Genomic DNA, 25,473 nt, shown 5'->3' with positions numbered 1-25,473 from the left:
TGAACTCTATAGAGTTGCACAATTCTTAAATGACATTTTTCATACTGGGCAAGGAGCATTGGCTATCAGATGCATAAAAGTACAAACCAGCTTTGAATCCCATGCAGAGCAGCCCTTTTAAATAGCAACAAACTTGAGCAAAAGATGAAGACTTTCACAGCCATCACACAAAGCCTTATTCTTCAGTAACTCTGGCTTTGTATTGTAATTACTGACAAAAGCTATTAGGGACACACCCATAAACAAGGACTTTAAAAACGTATTTAAACAAGGACATTATTGACTTTAAATGTCACACACACAGACACACAGACACACAGACACACAGACACACAGACACACAGACACACAGACACACAGACACACAGACACACAGACACACAGACACACAGACACACAGACACACACACACAGACACACACACACACACCCTACAGACACACACACACACCCCTACAGACACACACACACACCCCTACAGACACACACACACACCCCTACAGACACACACACACACAGACACACACACACACACACACACACCTACAGACACACACACACACACACACACACACACACCTACAGACACACACACACACACACACTTTACCTACAGACACACACACCTACAGACACAGACACACACACACACACACACACACCTACAGACACACACACACACACACACACACACACACACACACACACACACACACACACACACACACACACACACACACACACACACACACACCCCTACACACACACACACACCCCTACAGACACACACACACACACACACACACACACACACACACACACACACACACACACACACACACTACAGACACACACACACACACACACACACACACACACACACACACACACTACAGACACACACACACACACTACAGACACACACACACACACACACACACTACAGACACACACACACACACACACTACAGACACACACACACACACACCCCTACAGACACACACACACACACACACACACCCCTACAGACACACACACACACCCCTACAGACACACACACACACACACACACCTACAGAGACACACACACACACACACCCCTACAGACACACACACACACACACCCCTACAGACACACACACACACACACACCCCTACAGACACACACACACACACCCCTACAGACACACACACACACACACCCCTACAGACACACACACACACACACACACACACACACACACACACACACACACACACCCCCCCTATAGACACACACACACACACACACACACACACACACACACACACACCCCTACAGACACACACACACACACACACAGACACACACACACACACACACACACCTACAGACACACACACACCTACAGACACACACACACACACACACACCTACAGAGACACACACACACACACACCTACAGAGACACACACACACACACCTACAGACACACACACACACCTACAGAGACACACACACACACACCTACAGAGAGACACACACACACACACACACACACACACACACACACACACCCCTACAGACACACACACACACACACCTACAGACACACACACACACACACACCCCTACAGACAGACACACACCTACATACAGACACACCTACATACAGACACACCTACACAGACACACCTACACCTACCTACAGACACACCTACACCTACCTAGACACACCTACCTACAGACACTTACACCTACACACCCCTTACACACCCACACCCCCTACACACCCGCACCCCCACCTACAGACACCTACACCTACCTACAGACACACCTACACCTACCTACAGACACACCTGCACCTACCTACAGACACACCTACACCTACCTGAACCAATTCATGTGTGGGTACATAGTTTATAGTTATTGCCTTTGTATTATCATTACTTCTGTATTCCTGAAAAAAATAGAAACTCTCTCAAAATATTCCACAACACTGAAATGTCATTTGCTGGGTTTATCATGTAAAATAACTTCTATAAATAAAACCAACTGTAAACACTATTTAGAACCAAAATGGGCCTATAGGAAGATGGACTGATGGGTCTTTATCTTCTTTAGGTATTACAGCCACCAGAGCTTTCTTACAGGATGTTGGTGCTCTGTTAAACAAAACCTTCCAAACGTTTCTTCCCTCCTTGATTCCATCTTTTCACAGGAATACAATGAACGGACCCTCCACCACCTCTAACCTTTGCATATTTAATTAGTTCCATAAAAACATTCCCATTTACACTTTCTACATTTCTCTGCTTTATACAGCTTTTTAAAAAAAAAATGTCCAAAATATGTATAATACCTCTACATGAGCTGGTTATTTTCCTTGTTACAGGCTCCTAAAGCTTTGTAACAACCCTTTCTACTTTGTTGCATGAACTGTTGCGCTATAAGCTTTTATGCTCTGGAGTATCAAAAAAAAAAAAAATATTTAACAGCAGTCTTTCTAAACTTGTGCACATTACCCAGGTAGTCTCATTGTCTCTCTAGCAATACACATTTGCAACTCTTCTTGTTTTCAGATTCCCCCTATTCTGCAAACCTTTCTCACCCCCTCTAAAGAATTGTTAATTTTAACCATATCTTATTTCTACTCTATTTTTAAAACTCCTTTCATTTTCTCACTTCCTAGCTATATTTTCTGAAGATTTTTTCCCATCCCTGATAAACATCCGAATAATTCGCACTGCCCATTCTTTAAATTCCTCACCGTTTAACAGACAGGTGGGGAAGAGCTAGTATAATTTTTTTCATTACTCTGCATTTTTATTTTATTGGCGAGCGATCTAAAAGTAGTTATTGGATCAAAACGTTCAATTAATTGCACATGTTCTTGTGGAATCTAATTTTGGTTTATCATAGCCCTGTTTTTTGTCCCTTGGGGAATAACATGTAAATTCTCTGAGGTCCTACTACTGAATGCACATCTCCCAAACCAAGTATTTTTAGATTTTTTTTTTTTTTTTTTTTTTTTTTTTTTTAAGAAATCTACCCTCGTTATATATTTTCCCCTTTAGGCCCCAGATACATTCTCACTGTTGCAAAATCAAATTCCAGTAAACATCACAGCAGAAAGCCAATTTCTTCTTCCAGAATGGTCTTAGGCTCCACTGCAGCAGTTGGCTGGAATATAAAAGTACATACCAGCGTAATCCTCCTTCCCCTGCCAATATCAACTTACTATAAATCTATCATCACTTTTTTTTTTCTATCACTACTGGAGCTCCTAAAGCAATTAATACAAAGTACTCCAAATTTCCTCTGTCAGACAGAAATTCAGCTGAATAACCATCCTGAAATCCTTTATCAAATTCACATGTTCAGTTCTTTCCAAATGTTTCATCCAACATACTTATCTGTACTCTTCAGTTCTTACTACTACTTCATTTTATTTTTTTTTTTTGTATAAACCTGCAAGACCATTCACATTCAAAGAGAATATGGTGTTGCAATTATAAATTAGTATTCCCATCTGTTACACATTACTAGTTTCAGCTTTTGGGTTACATACACACACTGTTTGCCAGGTTGATCTTTTATACGGTTTGTCATATCCACTTGAAACTGTCACATCTTACAAGACTGCCACAGTTTTGCAGAAATGGTTGGTTTCTCATGGCTAAGTTTGGAGCATATGCATAATCTGCCCTTTCAATTAACAAATCCTGTGGGGAATACCAGTCCTGTTGCTTGCTCAGGCCTTCATAAAATGAATAGTCCATTCCTTCCAGTTTCTCTGGTACATAAAAAATATCAGGTTTCCCTCTGTCCTTTGTCCTCTAAATCATACTTTTTTTTTTTTTTTAAACATCTCTTCTTGAGCAGTCTCGTACTCAGGCATTTCTTCATTTGACCTCTCATTTTTGCAGTTTTATCAATCTGAATATTTGTTTAAAGCTTAAATTTTCAGCTCTTGAGTTAAAACTCCTTCAGTGTTTCATTTTAGTCCGTTCTAGGCACATTTGACTTTTTTTTCCCTCTAGATTACTGAAGTAATGTCTTGTACCCAAACTGGAGCCTGAACTGCTTTTTGCTGAACAGCTTCAGAATTCTTCCCTGCCACTGTTTTGTCCTCACCTTTTGTGATTTTTTTTTTTAGGTTCTCTAAAAATGTCTTCCTTACTGGCATCCAGACAGTGCACCAACTAGCCAGCAACTAAAATATTCTCAAAAACAAAAATTCACAGGTCTCTCTTCAGAGTTTGTTTTCACACTGGGAGAACCAACATTAAGCCATTACTCAATGTGCAGCCATCTTGGAAGTCTTTGGCCTTTAAAATCTTATTCAGATTTGCAACAGCTTTCCTTTTAAGAACGAACAGTCCCCCCCCCCTTTTTACATTAAGGCTGGGGGTTGAGTAGGAAACTTTTTAGAATTACCACAAAGAGATTGACTGCAACAAAGTCTTTCCTTTGTGAAAGAAGAACTCCGTGTAGTCTCTCAGTGGCAGTTCCATCCAGAGAAAATAATCTGGTGGGGAATCTCAAATAGTTTAACATACCATAACTTGTAAATCAAAGTTAAACTACTGTACCACACGGTTAAATTGCATTATTCAGTTAGAGCTGCATTTCTCATAATATAGGTTGAGAGCTCCAGTGATTATTTTCGATGCTACACATCTATGCACAAAGTCAGATTTTTCCATTAAGCCATCTATTTATTTTTTGGGAGGGGGGTTGTAATTTGCCAATACTTTGTCTCTTCCATTTGTGTGACAACTGTAGATTTTTACAATTTACCATATTTTTGCCATAGTTGTGTTCTGCATGTATCTGGCCTCTCTACCTCTAAACCAACACTTTTCTGGAGCAGTCCTCCATGGAGGACCTCCAAAAATGTTTTACCCAATAGGGTTAACCATAATCACTACAATATAAAGAATAAAGTAAAATTAAATCACCCTAGAACTCCACTGTATATCTATTATTAACACACACTTCTTTAAAGTACAGTTTTGTACCTACCATAAATGTAGATGTTAGAGTGTTCACCATGTTACCCTGCTGCAGTCATCACACTTGGGTTGAATCCCAAAGCTAAGGATGGGTGGTGGAGTTAAACAGGGTTAGAAGAAGCTAGTAGGCCCTGCAAAACTGCAGTGGCAAAGTCAGCTCTAGTCTTAGAATATAGAGGTAAGTGATAGTGTTTGGTGAAGGTGTGCACTGAACTCCAAGTTGCAGCTTCCAGAACATCCTTGGTTGGCACCCCCAAGAAAGGCTGCTGATGTAGCTGTAGCCCTGGTGGAGTGGGGCCTAATGCTAGCAGGTACTGGTTTACCATGATGCGTGTAGCAGAAACGTACGCAATGTCCTATCCATTTTGAAATGGTCCGTTTTGAGATAGCCTTTCTTTGTGATCCTGCAGCATAGGCTACAAAGAGCTGGTCAGAGTTTCTGAAAGCCTTAGTTTTATCCAAGTAGCGTAATTGTATGTCCAAAGAGTGCAAGAGTCTCCCTTTGTTCTGGGGATTTGGGAAAAAGGTAGGCAAATGAATGAATGGTTTGGTTAAGGGCCACACTGGATACCACTAGTGCCTGCAGCTCGAGACTCTTCTAGCTGAAGTTATTGCTAGCAGCAAGGCAGTTTTTCATGAAAGAATCTTTAAATCAGCTGAGAAAGCTGGTTCAAAGGGCGGTAGTGTAAGCTTTTCTAGAACAAAGCTGAGATCCCAAGTAGGTGCTGGTGCTCTCCTGGGCGGTCTTATGTTCTTAGCCCCTCTAAGGTACTGTCTCAGGAGTGGATGTGAAAATTAAGGAGGATCTGTGTTGTAATGAGCTGAAATTGCCGAGGCGTGGATCTTAATAGATGAAAAGGAAAGTCCTTTGTGTCAAATTTTTGAAGTTGGTAGTTTTGGGGGTTGGCAAACAGATCTATGTCTGGGCGTCCCCATTTTTGAGTTATTGCAAATACTTGTGGATCCAGTTTCCACTTGTGGAGATCCATGATGTTTCTGCTTAGGTAGTCTGCCAATGTGTTTTCCTTTCCTGGCCGGAATTGTGCTTGTAGTTGAACTTAGTAAGACAGTGCTGTGTTCCACAAGGTCATAGCTTGCCTGCATAGAGGGTAGGAATGTGTGCCTCCTTGCTTGTTGATGTACCACATTACTGTGGTATTGTCAGTCTTTATCATTAGTTGTCCTGGGTGTAGGAGGTCCTTGAAAGCTGTTAGGGCATTCGGTACTGCTAGCATTTCCTTTTGATTGATATGCAGATGCCTTTGATCTGTAGTCCATTTGCCCTGAATGCACTGTCCTGCCATGTGTGCTCCCCAGGCATAGTCCGATGCATCTGTTATAGTTTGCCTGGCTGTGGGTAAGGTCAAAGGCTGACCCTTATTGAGGTGACATGCCTGTGCCCACCATAGAAACTCCTGTTGAAGGCAGGGAATGAGTGGCATCATTGTTTCCAAGCTGTGGTTGTGCCGAGTCCATATGCTTTTCAGGTACCATTGTAATTTCCTCGTATGCAGTTTTGCAAATGGTATTAGGAGTATGCAAAATGCCATGAATCCCAAGGCCTGCAGAATCTTTCTTGCAGGGAGTTGGGTCTTTGTTGCCATTATTTTGAAAGTACTGAGTCAGCTGTTATTGCTTGTCTGGCGTGAGATGAGCCATCTGGGCCGTTGTATTCAAGCTGGCACCCAGGAATATTATGTTTTGTGAGGGCACTAGTTGCGATTTTTCGTTTACTGTGTACCCTAGGCAACTTAGGTGTTTGACAAATGCCAGATGTTTTAAAAGAATGTCCTTGCTTTCTGCTTGAATAAGGCAGTCGTCCAGGTATGGTTATATTTGAATTCCTCTTTGTCTGCAGTAGGCAATTACTGGTGCCAGGCATTTTGTGAAGACCCTGGGTGCAGTAGACAAGCCAAAGGGCAGTGCAGAGAATTGATAATTGGTTGAACCTGCAATGAAGCGGAGGTATCTTCTGCAATTTTGGCCATTAGGGACATGCAGGTATGCCTCCTTGAGATCCAACGTTACTAGCCAAGCCTTTTTGCCCAGCATGGGAAGAAGCTGCTGTAGTGTTAGCATCTTGAATTTTGGTACTTGCAGATAGGTGTTCAGAATTGAAAGATCCAGAATGGGTCTCCATGCTTTGTCCTTTCTGGGGACTAGGAAGAGTCTTGAGTAAAATCCTTGTCCTTGCTCCTGTGTAGGTACCTGTTGAATGGCTCTCATGTCCATGAGAGCTGTAATTTGTTTTTGTGCCTCTGCCCATCGATTTGGTGGCAGGTTTGGCATTCCAAGGTATGAAGGTGGAATCTGTATCCTTGAGAGACAATGTTTAGGACCCATTTGTCTTTTGTGATGATGTGCCAATTGTCTGCAAAAAGTGCTAATTTTCCTCCCAAGGGAGCTGCCAAGAGATTTGCTTGGTAGTTGGAGGGTTGAGTCATTGAGTTGGTCTTCTGCTAGCTTGGGGCCTGTCTTCACCTCCTTTCTGGGTTGCAGCACCCCATTGGCGAGGTTTGTAAGGGCCTTGTGACTGACCTCTGCCCCTTGGGTGCCTGTATTTGCCCCTCTGTGGACCAGTTTTTTGTTGGCCAATTTCTGTTGAAATGAGGGGTTGTACCTGTAAAAAATCCTTGACCGTCTGCATAGACTTTGCCTTATCCTCCATTTTCTTTAAAACCTCTTCTGCTTTGACACCAAATAAGACATCCTGCTGTAAAGGTGCATCCAATAATTTTGCTTTTTCATGATCAGGTAGGGTTTGTTCTTTTAACCAAGCATGTCTACGTATGACAGACCCAGTAATAGCTGCTCTACAGGAAGCTTCCAATGAATCAAATCCACATTGTAAAGTATGTTTGCCCACCTGTTTAGCTGCATGCAACAGATCCTGCATTTCCTTGAATTCAGACTGTTCAGAATGTGTGCTCAGTTCTTGAGACATTAGGAATTACTGATATTTCAGCATGTGAAACTGACAATTTAATGGTCTCATAGCCAGAGTAGCGGAGGTGTATATCTTCTTTCCACATCTATCTAGGGCTCTGGAATCCCTTTCAGAGGGTACAGGATTTTTAGCCATAGAGGCTTTAGCCCCTTTGGGACCCTGGGAAATTGTTTCTGGGTCGGCCAGAGGGCTTTTATAAAGGAATGTGTGTGAGTCAGGTACTCTATAGTATCTGTCTGGTTTGGCTGGAGCAGGAGGTAGGGAGTTTGGATTTAGACTAAGTAAACATCATCCACAATATCTAAAACTGGAGGGATAGAGCAAGTGGTCTGTGCTGGGGTAGTAAAAGGAACTCAAGAGCCTTTTCTTAGAATCAGAGTAGTCCTGGCCTTCCCAGTGGAAATGTTCCCTCATGGTATGTAAAGTTTCCCCAAAGGAGTAGTCCTCAGGGGGAGATGCTGAGGGAAAAGAGTCTTCAGCATCAGAGTCTTCATAAGGGGGAAAAGCGTAATCCTGTTCCTCAAAAGACTGAGGAATAGAAACCTGGTCAGAGGAAGCATAATCCTCCTCTTGTCTTGGCCTTATCTGGAGGGGGATGGGAACCCCTGATTAGGGTAATCAAATCTTCAGCCATCTTAAGCATCTGCTTCTTAGGCATGGGGCCTTGAGCTGGAGACTGGTGTACAGTCTTTTTTTGTTTTAATGGAGTTTTTGGCTTAGCATAAGATTTAATGGCGAGTGTAGTCGGTCTGAAGACACCTTCTGTAACCAAAGGCGTTTCTACTGCACTAGGATCGCGTTCTGCTCTGGTGTCGGAAGAGCCTAAAGAAGATGACTGCGATGGCCTAGTACACTCCGCTTGAGAATCCGAAGCTGTCTGGGGTTCCAATTCCGCAGTAGTCAGGGGCTGCATAGGCACCTCGCTGAAAACTGGAGAACCGGCGACAGGCCCAGTAGAGGCCTCGGAGTCTGGCTTGGTTCTAGGCTGGCTGTCCTTATCCTTGCGTTTTTTATGCATGCTGGTCACCGGCTGCTCCGACGGCATGATATAATTAAATTTTCTACCAAAGTAATGTCGTTCGAAGTCAAAACGGCGTGTGATAGTTCGTTTATTAAACCTAGCAAAAAACAGACAACCTGTGAATTCGTGGTCTGGGCCTAGGCAATGAATACAATAAGAATGGAAGTCCTTATGAGGTATTTGCTTTCCACAAGAAATGCAATTGTTAACTTTTTCTGACATCGGACTGAGGCAAGAAAAGGTTCCCCAACAGGGTACTTAGCTGTATTGAAGACTTCGGACTGAAATTCGAATCGAAAATCTCCGGTGTTGGCCGACCGGCACTTGCAAACTGCTTTAGGCACCGCGCAGCAAGAAAGACTTAAGAAAATGGCGTCGGCTGCCTCTTACATACCCCTGGCGCACCGTCAGGGAAGAAGCGACAGCAACAGACGCCGGACCAAGACTTTGGAACTCTGGCTGACTGCGGGACCGCCTGAGTGCAGGATAACCCAAGTGTGATGACTGCAGCAGGGTAACACGATGAACATCTGATCAATTTGTTGATCACTTAACACTAATGTGGCAATTTTTTTTTTTTTTTTTTTTACAAAAGTCTTTACAGCCTACTGAAACATAGCAATGACAATGTACAAGAGTGCCCACAGCAGTCCTAAACAGCTGGAGACTTGAGTGACAAACTTTCACTACTCAAAGACTGAATACGTGTGGCTTGTCAACATTAGCTTATTACTAACTGCAGTGCTTAGATACAGGAAATGTAAAGCAAAAAAAGTTTAGAATTTTCAAGAGAAGCTCTTTGCAAACAAACACGCAATTGTAATACTTGATTCTTGCTGTCCTATTATGCTAGAAGAGAAGACAGCCTCATCAATTATGCACAGTATCAGATTATCCAAAAATATTTAACCTGGCTATTTTATTCTGTTGGTTCCATTAAGTTGTGTTTGCCTTTTCAGCTTTTCCCAGTTAGGGGTCGCCACAGCGGAACTCCAGTCTGCTAATGATTGACAGTTGATTTTTATGGTGCCGTGTTGCCAGCCCGACACCCAACCTTCAGCGAAGGCACGCCTATTTACACAGGTCTTTCAGAGGCCACTCAACCGCAGGGAGGACATGCAGACACCACACAGAAGGCACTCCAGCAGGGAATCAAACAGGAGAACATCTTGCTGTGAGGCAACAACTCTACTGCTGTACCACCGCATCTACTGCTGTACCACCGCAGTTCCATTAAGTAAGGTCTAGAAAACTGCAGGATATTATATTCTAGGGTCTACCTAATCAGAAATTGTACTGCAGCTTGCCTGGAATACATATGCTTCACCTGGTATACAAAAGAAATGTTAATTTAATATTTACTCCTGTTTGCTAATAGACTAAACACTACTGGATAAGGACCATTTAACCATGACCCAATGAGAAAAACTTCTACACTCTAAGCATTACCAAAAGAGAAAATATAGCACCGTGCTAGTCTACATACACCATTTCCAATTGATAAAAAAACATACATGCAGACAGAGAACAGGGTTTAGCATCTTAAACAGAAAGTGAGCCTCTACTCAAATAGACACAGAATTAAACAGGCTAAATACAGCAATAAGCACATGACACACAAACCTCAGCCTATGTAAAGTTTGTTAAATTCAAGTGACGTTATCCATGAGTTTTACTACCCCCATGCACCATAGCTACAAAAATGACTATGAATACATCCTATCTGAAGGGTTAAACAATTTGCTGAAATGTACATTGTTTTGTGCATTTGTTCTAAGAGGATGAGGGTGTTCTGAAAAAATATTACGTTTTTGAGGGCTTTCAACAAAAGCAAAGGCTTGAAAATGAGACCGGTTCAAATGGAAGAGAAGTATAAAAAATAAGGCTTCCAAACTGTGTGTACTGAAAACAAGCGCCGAAATACACATTCAAAACACAGTCATATACAACAGGTGGGAATAGCTTTTTGTCAAAATATCTACTCTACCTATATTCTCAGAATGTAAACGGCCTTACAGGTATATAGACAAAAAAGTAGAGAGTACCAAATTATATAAGAAACAGTATCAATAATGCCAAAGCACACGTTTGTGAAGAAATAATCATGTGAATTTGACAGAAACGAAGATTTCAGAATAGATATTCAGCACATCAAGGACAAAGGAAAAGGGTAGTAATTATACTGATTGCTAGAGGGACTTCAATACTGATAGAAAGACTACCGGGAGGAGACAAAATTAGAAGTTATGCACCTACCATAACGTTCCATGTTAGTTGTCTTCTCTCGCCTTCTTTCTTGCTGGATGGGTTTGGAGCCGATCCTCGGCTCAGACTCGGCACTTGCTAAGCTCGAGAGCTAATTTTACCAGCTCGAGGCAACCCTATATCCCATGATGCAAGGTGGACACTACCCAGATCTCGTTTGGTAGCTAAAGAAATAGTAATATTTTCTTCCAACTGAAGAGGAGGAAGAAACAACAATACTAAATAACATCATAACCCTCTAGAAAGGATCAACCTAATTTAGTGACACGAAGTTGAACAGCTAGAAAAAGGGAATAACCTCTTAATAGAAGATGCATAATCTTCTCGGTCTGACCAGGCTAGGGGGATGGAGGGCGGGACGCAAGAAAAAAGGCGAGAGAAGACAACATGGAACGTTATGGTAGGTACATAACTTCTAAATGTTGTCAATCTCGCCTTCATTCTTGCTGGATGGGACCGCGTCCCTAGCACCTCTATCCTGCTCAATGGAACAGACTCTTGAGAACAGTGGAACCAAAATTCGCTCTCTCTGGAGGCCAAGTCTAATTTGTAATGTGAAACAAAGGTATGAAGAGAGGCCCATGTGGCTGCTGCACAAATAGTGTCTATTGGAAGTTTAGCTTGAAAAGCTGTAGATGTAGCTAGAGCTCTGATAGAATGGGCTTTTGGCTTAGAAATCAACTCTTTGCCTCGGAGCTGATAAATGTAAGTGATCACAGAAGACAGCCATCTAGATAAAGTTACCTTAGAAACTGGAAGGCCTTTCCTGTTCTCTGCATAGGAAAGAAAGTTGATCAGATTTCCTAAAAAATTTTGTCTTGTCCAGATAATATCTGAGCTGGTGGTGAACATAAAGACAATGTAACTTTTGTTCCGCTCTATCAGAATAATTCGGGAAAAATACTGGAAGATCAATGGATTGATTTAGGTTAGTCTGCGATGCCACTTTTGGTAAGAAAGACGGATTTAGTCCTTAGAGATACCCTATCTTTGTGGAATATTAAATAGGGAGGACGAATACAGAGAGCATGAAGCTCAAATACTCTCCTGGCAGAAGTAATGGCAGCTAGAAAAAGTGTCTTCCAAGAAAGCAATTTCAAAGAACAAGCAGCTGCAGGTTCGAACGGGGGAAGAATCAAGGATGTTAAAATTAAATTTTGATCCCACTGTGGTGGTGGTGGTGGGGGGGGTCTCTCCGGAGGTTTCAATAAAGAGATACCTCGAAGGAATGCCTTGCAAAGTTTATGTGACATAATGTTGTGGTCCAAAAGGCCTATATGAAAATTTGAAATGGCTGCCATTTGAACTTTCACTGTGGAAGAGGAGGATCCTGAATGAAAAATCTCAGCTAGGAAGTCCAACACCGAATAAACTGGAGCAGTATAGGGGTCTATGTTCCTAGCTTTTGCCCAGAAGGAGAAACGTCGCCATTTACTAGTGTAAATCTTTCTGGTAGAAGATTTTAGGGAAGCTACTATGATATCCCGTACAGGATTAGAAATCATAGGAAGCCTGGCTAAGGATGGAAGTGAAGCAACCAAGCAGTGAGGTTGAGAGAAGGTATGGATTGGTGCAGTTGACCCGACTGGTGGGTCAGAAGATCTGGAACCGGGTCCAGATGCCAAGGCTGTACCAAGAGATAATGATGTAGGAACGGAAACCATATCTGTCGAGGCCAATAAGGGGCAATGAGAATCAACTTGGCTCTCAAGGCGGTTGCTTTCTGAATTAGCTGAGGTATCAGCGGAAAAGGGGGAAAGGCATAAAGTCCCCGGGGCCAATCTTGGGTTAGAGCGTCTCTGGGGGGAAGAGAGAGAAGAAGTCTGGGCATTTGCTGTTTTGAGGTGTAGCGAAAAGTTCGCAGCAAGGAAGGCCACACTTCTGAAAAATCTCTTCCGTAACTGATTGTTTGAGAGACCACTCGTGAGGCATGAGAATAGCTCTGCTCAATCTGTCCGCTATGATGTTTGATTTCCCGGGGATATGCATTGCCATCAGAAACTGGTGAGAGGAGATTGCCCATTGCCAAAGTCCGAGAGCCTCTCGACACAGTGGATAGGACTTTGTTCCGCCCTGTTTGTTTATATACCACACTACGAACATATTGTCCGTTTGGACTGCAATAGTTCCCAGGGGAAGAGAGTCGTTGAGGGCTTGCAACGTTAAAAGCACCGCTCTCATCTCCAGAACATTTATGTGCAGATGGTACTCGAAAGGTTGCCAAGTGCCATGGACCATTCTGCCCTGATAATGCCCCCCCACCAGATCACGGAGGCGTCCGATGTAACCGTGGCAACCGGGGCAAGAGGAACAAAAGGTCTGCCTTGATGGATTTGAGGGGACGATATCCACCAAGTCAGATGCCTTTTGCAAGTTGGAGTTACCACGATCTCGTGACGCATGGGAAGTTGTTGAAAAGACCATTGTGTGAATAGCATCCATTGTAGAAGATGCATGTAAAAGCGGGCAAGGGGAAGAAGTGTTACGGCAGCCGCCATAAGACCCAATACTTTCAGAACAAATCTGGCCTGAATTTTGTTGCCGAGAAGAATCACCTGGACGTGTCTTTGAATGTCCAAGATCCTTTGGTCTGTTAACTTTGCTGAAAGTTGTACGGTGTCCAATCTTGCGCCTATAAAAGTAATAGATTGGCAAGGTGACCAGGCAGATTTTTCGAAATTTATAGAAATTCCTAGCCCTCTGCAAATGTGAATGGTGTAATTTCTGGCTTGGAGAAGCTGATGCCTGGTGGTGGCAGTGAGGAGCCAGTCATCTAGATATGGAAACGCCTGGAATCCTTGACGTCTCAGGTGAGCCGTAACCACTGCCATACATTTCGTGAACACTCTGGGAGCTGTAGTGAGTCCAAAGGGCAGGGCTCCGAATTGAAGTGACTGGTCCCCAGCCGAAAGCGGAGAAATCTTCTGGAGCGTCTGAATTTTTGTGCGATAGTATGCATCCTGAAGATCTATCGAGCACATCCAATTGTCCTTGCCCAGAAAGGGCAGAATGGACTGAAGCGGGACCATCTGGAATCTTGATTTCTTTACAAATTGTTGAGTTTGCTCAGATCTAATATTGGTCTCCAGTCCCCTGTCTTTTTTGGAACTAAAAAGAACCTTGAGTAGATTCCGGATCCTATTTGGTCCGCTGGGACTGGCTGGATGGCTCTTTTTACGAGCAGTTTTGATATTTCTAGTACTGCTAGTTCCCTTAGACCGGGTGGAACGTCTGGAAAGGTTCCCTTTTGTTGAATTGGGGTTTGAATAAAGAGAATTTTGTAACCCTCTGATATAATTGACTGTACCCATTTGTCTTGAGAAAGGGAAAGCCAAGCTATTGGGTACAGCGAATTTCCCCCCCCCGACTGCCTCCGAAGGCAGACAATCTGGCAACATCTCAGGGATGCTGGAAGGGTTTGTCAGAAAGAGGCTCTCTGCTACCCTGATTCTGCGGACCACCTCTGCCCCTAGGGCGGCATCTATTATTGTTACCCCCTCTGCCTCTGGGGGTAAAATTACTTCGTGCGTCAGGCGTGACTCCTTGAGATTTGTGGAACCACATTTTCCCTCCCTTCTGTCCTTTGGGATAAGGTCTTGAAGGGGTGGAGAAACAGACTCCTATGGCAGAAAGAGTCTTGCCATCTTGTTCGCATCTAGTCAAAGTGTCTTTCACTTGAGGTCCGAACAAGGTCGACCCATCAAAGGGGGAGTTTGTGAAGGACGCCTTGAAGGGGTCTGCAAAATTACAAAGCCGCATCCAGGACTGACACCTTAAAGCCACTCCTGTGCCTGCTGCCCTACTCGCTCCATCGGCTGCATAAGAAATGAGCCGCATGGAGGAGTTAGCAATGGAGTTAAGGATTCCTAGCTGTGAGCTAATCTTATCCTGAGACCCAGCAGCTGACTGATCCTGTAAAACTTCTCCCACCTCTTTAAGAACATCTCTTTGAAGGCGGGTGAAGTGGCATCTCATGGCAAAAGTCGCTGAAGAAAAAGTCTGCTTGCCGTACCTGTCCATAGTCCTAGAATCCTTGTTATGAGGATGGACAGGTACTGAAGGATCAGCTAATTCCTTCTTGGTGGCAGCAGCCACCACCATGGCATCAACTGGGACACCCTTTGTTAAATATTGTCCATCTTGTGGGGCCGTAATAAATTTTGAAGGCCTCCTAGGGATAGGTTTCCACCGAATCCGGAGCCATCCACGCCTTCCGAGCCACTACCTCCATAAGAGGGTCGAAAAGGCGGAGACACCCAGGAGGTGGAGGGTCGAGATCCGAACGCCTCCAGGTATACTGACTCGTCCTCGGAAGGATTAAGGGAGGGCCAGTTCCCCCTCTGCTTAAAGAGTTCAAGGATGTCTGAGAATGAGACATCCTCAGAGGAGGACCTTGGGGATCCCTCCGACTCATCCAGGTCAGTATCTGATGTAGTAGACTCAGGGGAGTCTAGATGTTTCCTCTTACATGTCCTCTTACGCGGGGGTTCACCTGACGGATCAGGAAAAGCCCCGGAAGAGGAAGATATTCCCAATGGGGAAACCTGAGGCATTGGATCTCTGGGTCTGGGAGCAAGAGAGTGAGAAGAGACGTCAGCAGGCACTGCAGTGGGAGGAGCTGATGGAACTGTCCGTTGACTAAGCCCAGGGGCTAGTACACTCCTCATCACCTCGAAGGCTCCCCCGTCAGAGAGACCAGAAAGTTCCCTCTCCGAAGAGATAGGAACCCCAGGCCTCACAGAGAGGGAAGGCTCAGAGGCAGATGTCGGGGCCGAGCTCACCAACGCCGAAGCTCCGAGAGGGAGAATGGGGTCAGACAAGGGTCCAATGCCACTCGCCCCCGCGGAGCCGACGAGAGACCAGACGCCCGGATCCCTCCAATGAAGGTCTCAAGGAGGAAATCGGAGCCGAGGACGACTTGAGCCGAAAGGGGTGGTATCGGCTCCGAAGCCACAACGGTGTCAGTTCCGAGGAGCTCCGGCTCCAAACTCTGTAAGAGTCGAAGGAGGAATGTTTGGTGGATGTGAAATAGCTACAGTCGGTTGAGATGGGCTATGGAGAATTTGGGCCAATGCCTGAGACTTTAATAGTCTACTCACCACTCTCTCGAGGTCGTGATCAGACAGCCTGGATGACCGAGAAGATCGGCTCCGATGGCTCCGCTCCGAGAGCAAGGGTGATCTCTGAGCCGAACGTATGGATTCCACTGAAGGGGATCGAGATCTCTTTTTTGAGATAGATGGAGCCAACGGAGCCGAAGATACTCGACACTGAATGTCTGGATTTGACAGTATCGGCACCGGATGGAGCAGATACTGAGACTGGTAAGGTGGAAGGATCGGCTCCGGCCAGAGCCGATCTCAACCCTGCTGAGGGTGAACCCGAAGCAGACGGCCTGGAAGTTTCAGCCGAAGGCTTAACAGGTTTAGAGGGCTTCCCCGGCGCAGACTTAGTCGGGGAGCTCTCGGGCTTTAATAAGCCCCTTAATATAAGCTTATTTCTTCGCTCCTGCAGGACTCTTGGGCTGAAAGCATGACAGATCGCACAGGAGTCCTGCAGGTGCAAAGGTCCCAGGCAATAAACACAAGTGTGACCGCCTGTCAGAGACATCTTCTGACAGCACGAGTCACACTTCTTGAAGCCTGAGACCTTAGTGTCCTTCTACATAACTGTGTCAAGGAAACACAATACAGTAACACACACAAAAACACTCAACACACACAAAAACACTCAATCCAACAATTTAAAATAAACAGGGATAACACACAGTCATACACAAACAATCCCCGACAGGAAAAAATTTAGGGAGGGGAAGGCCTAAGGCCTAAGCTAGGGAAAGGGAATAAAATACTCGAAAAAAAGGAAACAGACGGGAATAGGGTTAAAGTAAGTCGTTAAGTTTAACAAAACACAAATCTATACAAAAATTTAAAGGGGGGAGTAGACGAAAAGTCTCAAACTATTCACTTACCTAGAGCTGGTAAAAGAAGGCACCTCGTTAGCGAAGCGGCAAACGAGATCTGGGTAGTCTCTGCCTTGCATCATGGGATATAGGGTTGCCTCGAGCTGGTAAAATTAGTTCTCGAGCTTGGCAAGTGCCGAGTCGGAGCCGAGGATCGGCTCCGAACCCATCCAGCAAGAATGAAGGCGAGATTGACAACTTAACATGGTATATTTAAGGTAGTAAGGAACTATTGGCAAGGGAGGAAGATTGCAGTATCATGTACTCTTATTCCACCACAAACTGCTAACATGAAACAAATTTTGAGGGAAATCAGCTTTCAACAGGGAATATTACTTGTAGGTGGAGACGGGATGGGACTTAGATTTACAATATTGAGGGTGGTTTCATTTCTAGGTCCCCAGATACAAAAAAAGAAGTTAGATTTCTGACGTAATCTGGTATGAAGATGCGAATTCAGCATTATGAAAAATCACACAATTTACAAATTATTCTGCAAAGTCCAAGTGGCTTGACTTGATTCTAGTTCACAGAAACATATGCATTGAAAGTTTTTACATAGAAAGATAGAAATGCAGGACAATGAAGTAAAAATGACACTGGCAGCTTCCCACACAAGACAGAGGCATTTAAGGAATGGGTAGTGGAAATTATTAGGGAAGATAGAAGTTTATTCAGAAGAGACAGCTTGAGAGAAAACGAAAACAGAGTTTAAAAAGAGGGTTTGAAAAAACGAAAAACTGTTGAGGAATTATGCTTGAAGTATTACAGAAAAGGGGGAATCTCAGAAAAGGAGGAACAACTGCAGAGGGTGAGAGAAAAGGGAATATATGATTAGAAAAAAAAAAAAAGTTTAATTCCAGATTACAAAACCTTTTAGCACAACTTAGGCAACAAAGTATAAAGGGTTGTTGCCAAACTTGGGGACCTATGACAAGAAAAATAAGCAAAGATCCTATAGCAGTAGAGTAAAGAAATGTTCATAAAATTTCTCAAATAACCAGAGGAAGTGTGAAAGCCAAAGAAAGTTTTTTTTTTTTATGGAAGACTTAACTATGCTAAAGTTAAATGAAGACGAGGCTCAACAACCAACAGTTACGATGGAAGGACATGAAATAACTATGTATAATCTGCAGGGAAGTCTCTGGGAACAGATGGTATTCCTGGGAAAGTTTGAAAGTTACAAGGGAAGAAAGTTGCACATTTTAAAGATAATGTTTTAAAATACTATTAAAGATCATGTTTAATAGTATTTAAAAGGAGGGGAAGCACCAGCATCTTGGAAGAAACCTGTTGTGCCTGCATTACCCAAGCAGGGTACAAGTTCAACAGATTATGTTTCATGCAGACCCATTTCAAATTTAAACCAGGATTATAAAGGACTGGTGTCTATACTAGCTAAAAGAATGGCAAAGGTGTTGCTAGAATTGATGAATATGGCTCAATACGGTTTTGTGGAGGGGAGGCAAACATTTTACAACATTAAAATCACAATGATGATCCAGAGGGAAGCAGAATGCAAGAAAAAAATGCAATTACTGATGGCGGGTCTTGATGCAGGAAAAGTACTCTACAGAGTAAACTGGGATTTTGAGTAGGGCAATGGAGCATTTGCATTCCCTGATGCAACAGTAAGGTTAATTCGAAGGATATATGAAGGATTAGAGGCAAGTGGAAGGGTTCCTCGCCAATAAGTTCTTTTTAAAAGACACCAGGCAGGGGTATCCTTCCTTTTTGTTTGCTTTATATTTAGAACCACCGGCAAAGAAAATAAGACTCAGAAATTCAAGGATATATTTAGTGTGGAAAACAAGTTGACTATTTGCAAATATCGTTTTTGTACTTTATAAGTCCAGAAAAAATATATCTCAGTCATGTGGAACATTCCGAGACAGTTTCAAGTCTTTTGTGGATATAAAATTAAGATAAAGCAAGGGCTATAACCATAAAATTATGCAACCCCCACACTAAATGGTTCAGCAATACCGTATTTATGGGGATAAGATAAATTTAGAGTTTGGACGAAAAAGGCTTAGTTTATGGTAGCCAAGGATATGTGGGAAGAGACTTGAGACTTAACACAAGACAATACAAAAACTTGAGAAACTGGAGGCTTGTCTGTGGATATGGATAGTAAGATACAAGCAGTGAAAATGTTTTTAACCCCTTTAGTTTTGTATAAAGGTCAGGCATATTTTTTTGCCAGAGGAAAAGCTGAAGACCATATTTAAATGAAGGAAGAGAAATGGGCAAGGTTTATGCGAGATAACTGGAACCTCCGAAGAGGACGATGCTCTTTGGGAATACCAGATTTGAATGGACATATTAGAGCTACACAGTTAAGTCTTATACAGGCAACACAAGAAAATTATAATTAACAGTGGAAAGGGATGAGGATGAAATGGGAAGGGGGGGGGGTTAAGAGAGTGTGGGATTTCGAATGCAGACCTTTAAGGAGAAGAAACCATACATAATATTATTTTCTTTACAATTGCAGAATGTATTCTAAGAACTAAGCCGATACAAGAATGGGGAAAGGAGGAGATTTTGCCAATAGGGATTACTGCAAATTGTAGTAGAGACAATAGGAGAGAAGAGGCTAGAATTTACTGGATTAATCACAAAAAGAATCAAGGTACTGGAAAGCAAAAAGGTAATACAGTGGGATGAGGTCAAGAAGTTAGGACTGTAGGTTACAGACTGCCTTCCGTACAAGGAATAGAGTACAGGCAAAGAGAAAGGGACAGACAGCTTAGTGAAAAACAAATGTTCTGGTAGAGCCATTAAAACGGGGATAATTAACTGTCATACTGCATGATCACTACAAGAATCAAATCAGCGGAGGTTAGAAACTGGAAAAGCAATTTAAAGGAATAGCAAGTCATATTTACGGCTCCAAGTATGCAATAGTCCACAGGTTTAGGATTTTGCTTGAAGTGCTTGCATAGATATATTTTTATACCCAACGCAGACTTTAGACAATATTTCCTCAGGGAGCCAGAAAATGTTGGAGGTGTGGAAAAAAAAAAAAAAAAAAAAAAAAAGAAGAGGTAACTGGGTTTTGGGAGTATAATTAAACAGATTTAAAAACAAAATACACTAAAACAGTACTGGAACAGAAACATTGGAGCTAAAGAAAGGATTTTTATGCTGGGACAGCATTTGAATTGCCTAGATATGTCTTAAGTTTAATTTGGTTGGCTGCCAGGCTACAAAGAAAAAAAAAAAAAAAAAAGGCAATTGCTAGATAAAGGAAATCAAATAAGACAGAAATAAGAAATAGACGCAGGAGCTTTAGAAAATATAAGGGCACAAATGACAGAAATTAATTGAATTTGTAGACATAATACATGCAGAATTACGTCCAGGAAGAGGAGTGAGGTTTAAGGTAAAGCAGGAATTCAGGAATTTATGTAATGCTGGACGGAATGATAGATGTTACAGAAAAAGAAAGCATGCCAAGTGGCAGAGACAGTCTCACATATATTAATGGAAAAGAAAAGCATGTTTAGCGATTACTACACTTGCATATACTGTACAAACTGATTTACATGTATGCATTTCAAAACTACAACAGAATCAAAGCAACCAGTCAATAATACTCCAGTTTGCCACACTTGGGTCAGGTGTATAACCCATGGACAGACAGCACTGAGCCAGCTCTCCTCTCACAGGCCTACATGCAGTGTAAATTAAAGTAGAAAGCCTGTCAAACAGCAGCATGCAAATACAATCAAGCTCAAGACTAGTGCAGTATGGAACAGGAAAATTATTAAGCTAGCAAGCTATTACCATATTATGCAAGTGGGAACTAGGGAGCAGTAAGAATCTTACCAAGCACTTACTAACTTGGGTTTGACGAACTTAGACACTGAAAAGTAAATATGTATGCTTACCCAAGCCGTTCTTTGCTCTCCTCAGGTGTGAGCTGATCAAATGTTTTTGCTTCCTCAGCTCCAAGAAAGGCATCATGGTCATAATCAAAGTTCTGGGCATCATCATGCACTTTATCACTGAGCTGAGGGTCATGGTGAACACGTTCTTTCTTCTCAGTGGGCTTGGTTAAACTGTATGCCACACACAGGCAGAAGTATACACACCAAACTTGTAGGCCCATCTTTTCAGAAATCCTGATAAGGGTAAGAAAAATAAAGTAATGAGAGCTGCTGTTCAGTTTACAGTGTAAAAAATCAAGCTTACAACTACGTCACCAAGCAGCCTGTGGGCCACTATAAAAACTGTCCCCATATTGCTAAATTCATTTCAAAAAGTGTGTACGGAATGCTGCCTTCTGATATCTAAAAAGCAGTTACGCTATAAGCTTTTCATATAAGAAAAAACTCCCCAGACCCAACTATAAACTTCTTGTAGTGGAAAGCATGAGATATGCAAATGCCCCCCTATGATATACCAGTGTTTCGACTGCCTAGCTTCTGAATGCCTACATTACAACTTTGCACTTGGCTTCCACTACAGATGGTTTAGTGTATTAGTTAAGACTTCAGCTCAGGTTTTGCTGGGAGTTTTCACTGAAAGCTTTGAGAGTTTTTTTCTACAATAATAAAGAGATTAGGCAATGTTTAACAGAATGTGAATGTTAAAATGCAACATTTTGACCCATAACTTTTAAAGGCTTTAAAAATCATAAGATATCAATTAAGATAAATTTTAACTTAAAATAAAACTACAATGTGAAAGAATGTAAAACCCAGTCCTCAAAAAAAAAAGACACTTACAGGGTCATAACCTGCTATTCCACACAAGAAACAGTTCATTTCTTGTTCTCCCAGCACTAATTTATGAGGACAAGTTGAACATTTACAGGTACCAAAAAGTAAAAATAAAAGAAAAATTTTGCTTGCAGGCCTCCAATGAAGTCGATTTGATTTCAATCCTCTGAATGAGTCTCCATTTATAGGAGGTGCATTAAGGTTGGGCAAAACAGATTTGGTTGCAGTCTCACAGTAATCATCTTTTTTCCAGTTCAGTTTTCTTTTGGTGCTTTAGTCTACACATCCTCCCAAGCCACATATTCGCTCTATGCCACTCAGGAGGTGCTTCCATTTCTTCCCAAAACTCAAAAGATGTGCCACAAGGAAAGCATAATTCCTCGAAAATTACCTGTAGCTGCTTGTGTGTAATGTGCAAGTAATTGTATGCATTCCAGACGAAACAGACTCCTCCTTGAATTAGTGTCATTGCCTTGCCAAGTGAATACTGGGACAGAGGTTCTGGTCACCCTGACCTTGGCATGGATTAAACAGGTATTTGCAAAAATTAAAAATAAAATTACAACCCAGCAGGGTAGATGCACACCAAAAGGTTAAAAGGAGTGTACTCAAATAACTGGGCACTTTGTAAACAGCCAGTTAACCTCATTGCAAAAAAGGCTCTAGCCTCAGCCTTCCTACTACCATCTCTGCTGTATGGTGCCCCTATCCTCACCAATATGCAGTACTCAATATCCAGTACTCTCAAACTGGATGAAACTCAACTCATGTTACAATGTTGTTTGCCCTTTGGCTTTTCCCGGTAAGGGGTCGCCACAGCAGAACTCCGGTCCACTAATGATTGACAGTAGATTTTTACAAGACGCTAGCTCGACGCTTAACCTTCAACGAAGGCACTCCCATTTACGCACGCACTACCTAACCACGGGGAGGACATGCAGACTCCACACAGAAGGCACTCCCAAGCCTAGCGAAGAATCGAATGGGAGAATCTCTTGCTGTGAGGTAACAACGCTACCGCCATACCACCGTGGCACTGACTCAACTCAAGTTACAATAAGGTTGGCAAATTGGCAACTAATGCTAGATTCTCTGCACATCACTGCTCATCTCTACGTCAACTTAAACTGGTTAGAGCTACCACTTCCTTAACTTCCTACAATTAACTACTGCACACGATTATATATAAACCCGCACCTTGCCCCCATCTCTCATTATCATCTTGTATCACCCTAACAGAACTCTCAGATCAGACAATAAATATCTCCTTAATGTAGGAGAACCCAAACTCCCAGCCAGTCATATGCTTTATTCTTTTAAATGTCGCTAAACTTTGGAACACCCTCCCACCTTTAGTCACTTCCATCAGTTACCCCACACTCTAAGTTGTCTCAGACAACATCTCTCCTCTCAATGGCTATGCTCATGCTATACAACCCTCCCTAAACATTGCTCCTCTTACTCTACAAAATTCTTTAGACTGCTGACGATCCTGCCAGCCTCTATGAATTCCATACACCTCTTGGCCACTTATTTACCTTGACCCCATAAACCTTACTCCACATTTCCCTGCAATATTACCTTCCTCAGGTCATCCTCTCTCCCTGCAATATTACCTTCCTCAGGTCATCCTCTCTCCTAACTTCCATCAATAACGATCATCTCTTCTATTTCCCTCTGCAGTCTTCAATATCTATAGCAAATGTAAACCATCCCACTCTTTGCATAAAATGCTCAGTGCAAATTACATACATAAATGTCTATATGTACATATACAACACTGACCTTTTCAACTCTTATGCATGCAGGTTACCACACATTACCCGCCAACTCTGAGATATTCCTGTCTATAGGCATGTCTTCTGTATTGCCTTATACCTCATTATGCAATTGTGTTTTTCCTGTATTGTCTGTGTATTGTATCAATGTGCAATATATGCAGCTTTTCTCCCCGGGCTTCCACTGAAAATGGGCTCACCCTGGCCCAGTGGACCTTCACGGTAAACAAATGCAATAAATAAAATACACTCACGCACACGTATATCCCATACACATACATATATTTCACCGAAAATTTCAGACATAGGGTCTAAAATCGCCAAAAATAGTACTGAGTATCTGCCCTTTTCCCCACACTGTAGTGCGATCTCAGAGTGAGAATATTAAAGTAGGGGGGGGGCACAGCCCCCACCTACTTAGGTTATAAACTACTTACCCTTTTCATAGGGACTGCTCAAGCTAAAACAATCCAAGACTGTATTAAACTGCACTGGGTGGGGGGGGGGGGGCTACACTCCCACACCCCCCATTGTGGGGGGTTGTGCCCCCTACTTTAATACTCTCACTTTGGGATCACACTACAGTGGGGAAAAAAGGGCAGATACACTTGTCAGTACTATTTTCGATGATTTGGACCCTTGTCAGAAATTTTTGGTGAAATTACACTGATCTATCCATATCCACACACACCTCGCTCTAAAAAGTAAAAAATAAGGATGAATCAACACTTTGCAAAAGAAACAGGCAAGGTGATTCCAGAAAAGCATTCAAGGTTGGCTTTGCTGATTCCTGCTACTACTTCTGGTACCTCATTATTACACTCAGTACAACCAACTTTGAATGCTTTTCTGAAATCAGCTTGTCTTTTCTTTTGCAAAGCTTTCACTTTTGTTTTTATACACTTTTTAGAGCAACTCAATAAAACATTTTTTTTTTTATATAATTTTTATTGCATTGGTGGTTCGTTTTTAATTAAATTACGTATCCCTCTGCGGTTCTGTCCTGTTCCTTGATAAACAACTAGCTAAACTGTGAAAAAACACCAACTAGCAGCTCGCCTTTTTTCCACTGTCTCGCGAGGAATAAGATAGAACCACAGAGGAGCTTTTTTTTTTATTTTAGAAAATAATTCACACTCATTCTGTCATTTGTGTCCCTGATTAGAAGTGGCCTTGTACTGCTGTACTTTTTGGGACTGTGTGCGTGTGCAGCTCAGCGTCAAGGAAATGTAGGGAGATGCAACCTTTAGGCAGCTTTTAGTATGGTGCATCCCGCTCTCCCTAACCCACAGTGCAATTAGGATTTAGTACAGTAAGTTTCCTAGTCTCTGAAGCAAATGCAAACAGCTTTCCTTGCCATTTTAATCAGTATTTAACTGAAATAAAAATTTACCAACATATTTGTTGGTTTATTGGTTGGTGGCAGTCCGCTTACCCCCAAAGCGGAAATAAAAATGGACAACACTAGCTATCGACTGTATATACCAAATACATTTAGAAAACTGGTCAAACACAATGCATCAAAGTACACAAAAATATTAAAAGTGTTTTGAATTTATTACCAGTATCAATGTGATGTATAATGCACACTTCACCACACATCCAAAACTGGAATTCCCTTATCTAGACACATTTAACATCCCCATGGTTGAGTACTCAGTACCAGGGCTGCCCAACAGGGGAAAAATACTTAAGACCTATACTTGCCTAAAGTACCATGGCAATTCTTTCTCCCAGAGTTAAAAAATCGATGTGGTAATGCAGCGCACTA

The 25,473-nt window shown here is 42.5% G+C and overlaps 1 protein-coding gene across 2 annotated transcripts in view; it reads right to left on the bottom strand.

The window, feature by feature from the left end:
- Positions 1 to 25,473, bottom strand: part of CALU (calumenin) — a 450,302-nt gene that overhangs the window by 373,565 nt on the left and 51,264 nt on the right. For both annotated transcript variants that reach the window (XM_044088629.1, XM_044088627.1), the window contains exon 2: positions 21,091 to 21,324. In XM_044088629.1, coding sequence (XP_043944564.1) covers positions 21,091 to 21,311 — 221 coding nt within the window. In that variant the 5' untranslated portion in view covers positions 21,312 to 21,324. The remainder of the gene's footprint in view (positions 1 to 21,090; positions 21,325 to 25,473) is intronic.

The sequence above is a fragment of the Protopterus annectens genome, chromosome 11.part0, assembly GCF_019279795.1.
Source record: "Protopterus annectens isolate FY-2018-M chromosome 11.part0, PAN1.0, whole genome shotgun sequence".
In the NCBI taxonomy this organism is placed as follows: Eukaryota; Metazoa; Chordata; order Ceratodontiformes; family Protopteridae; genus Protopterus; species Protopterus annectens.
Note: the sequence above shows the minus strand (reverse complement) of the source record. Positions and strands in the feature narration are given on the sequence as shown.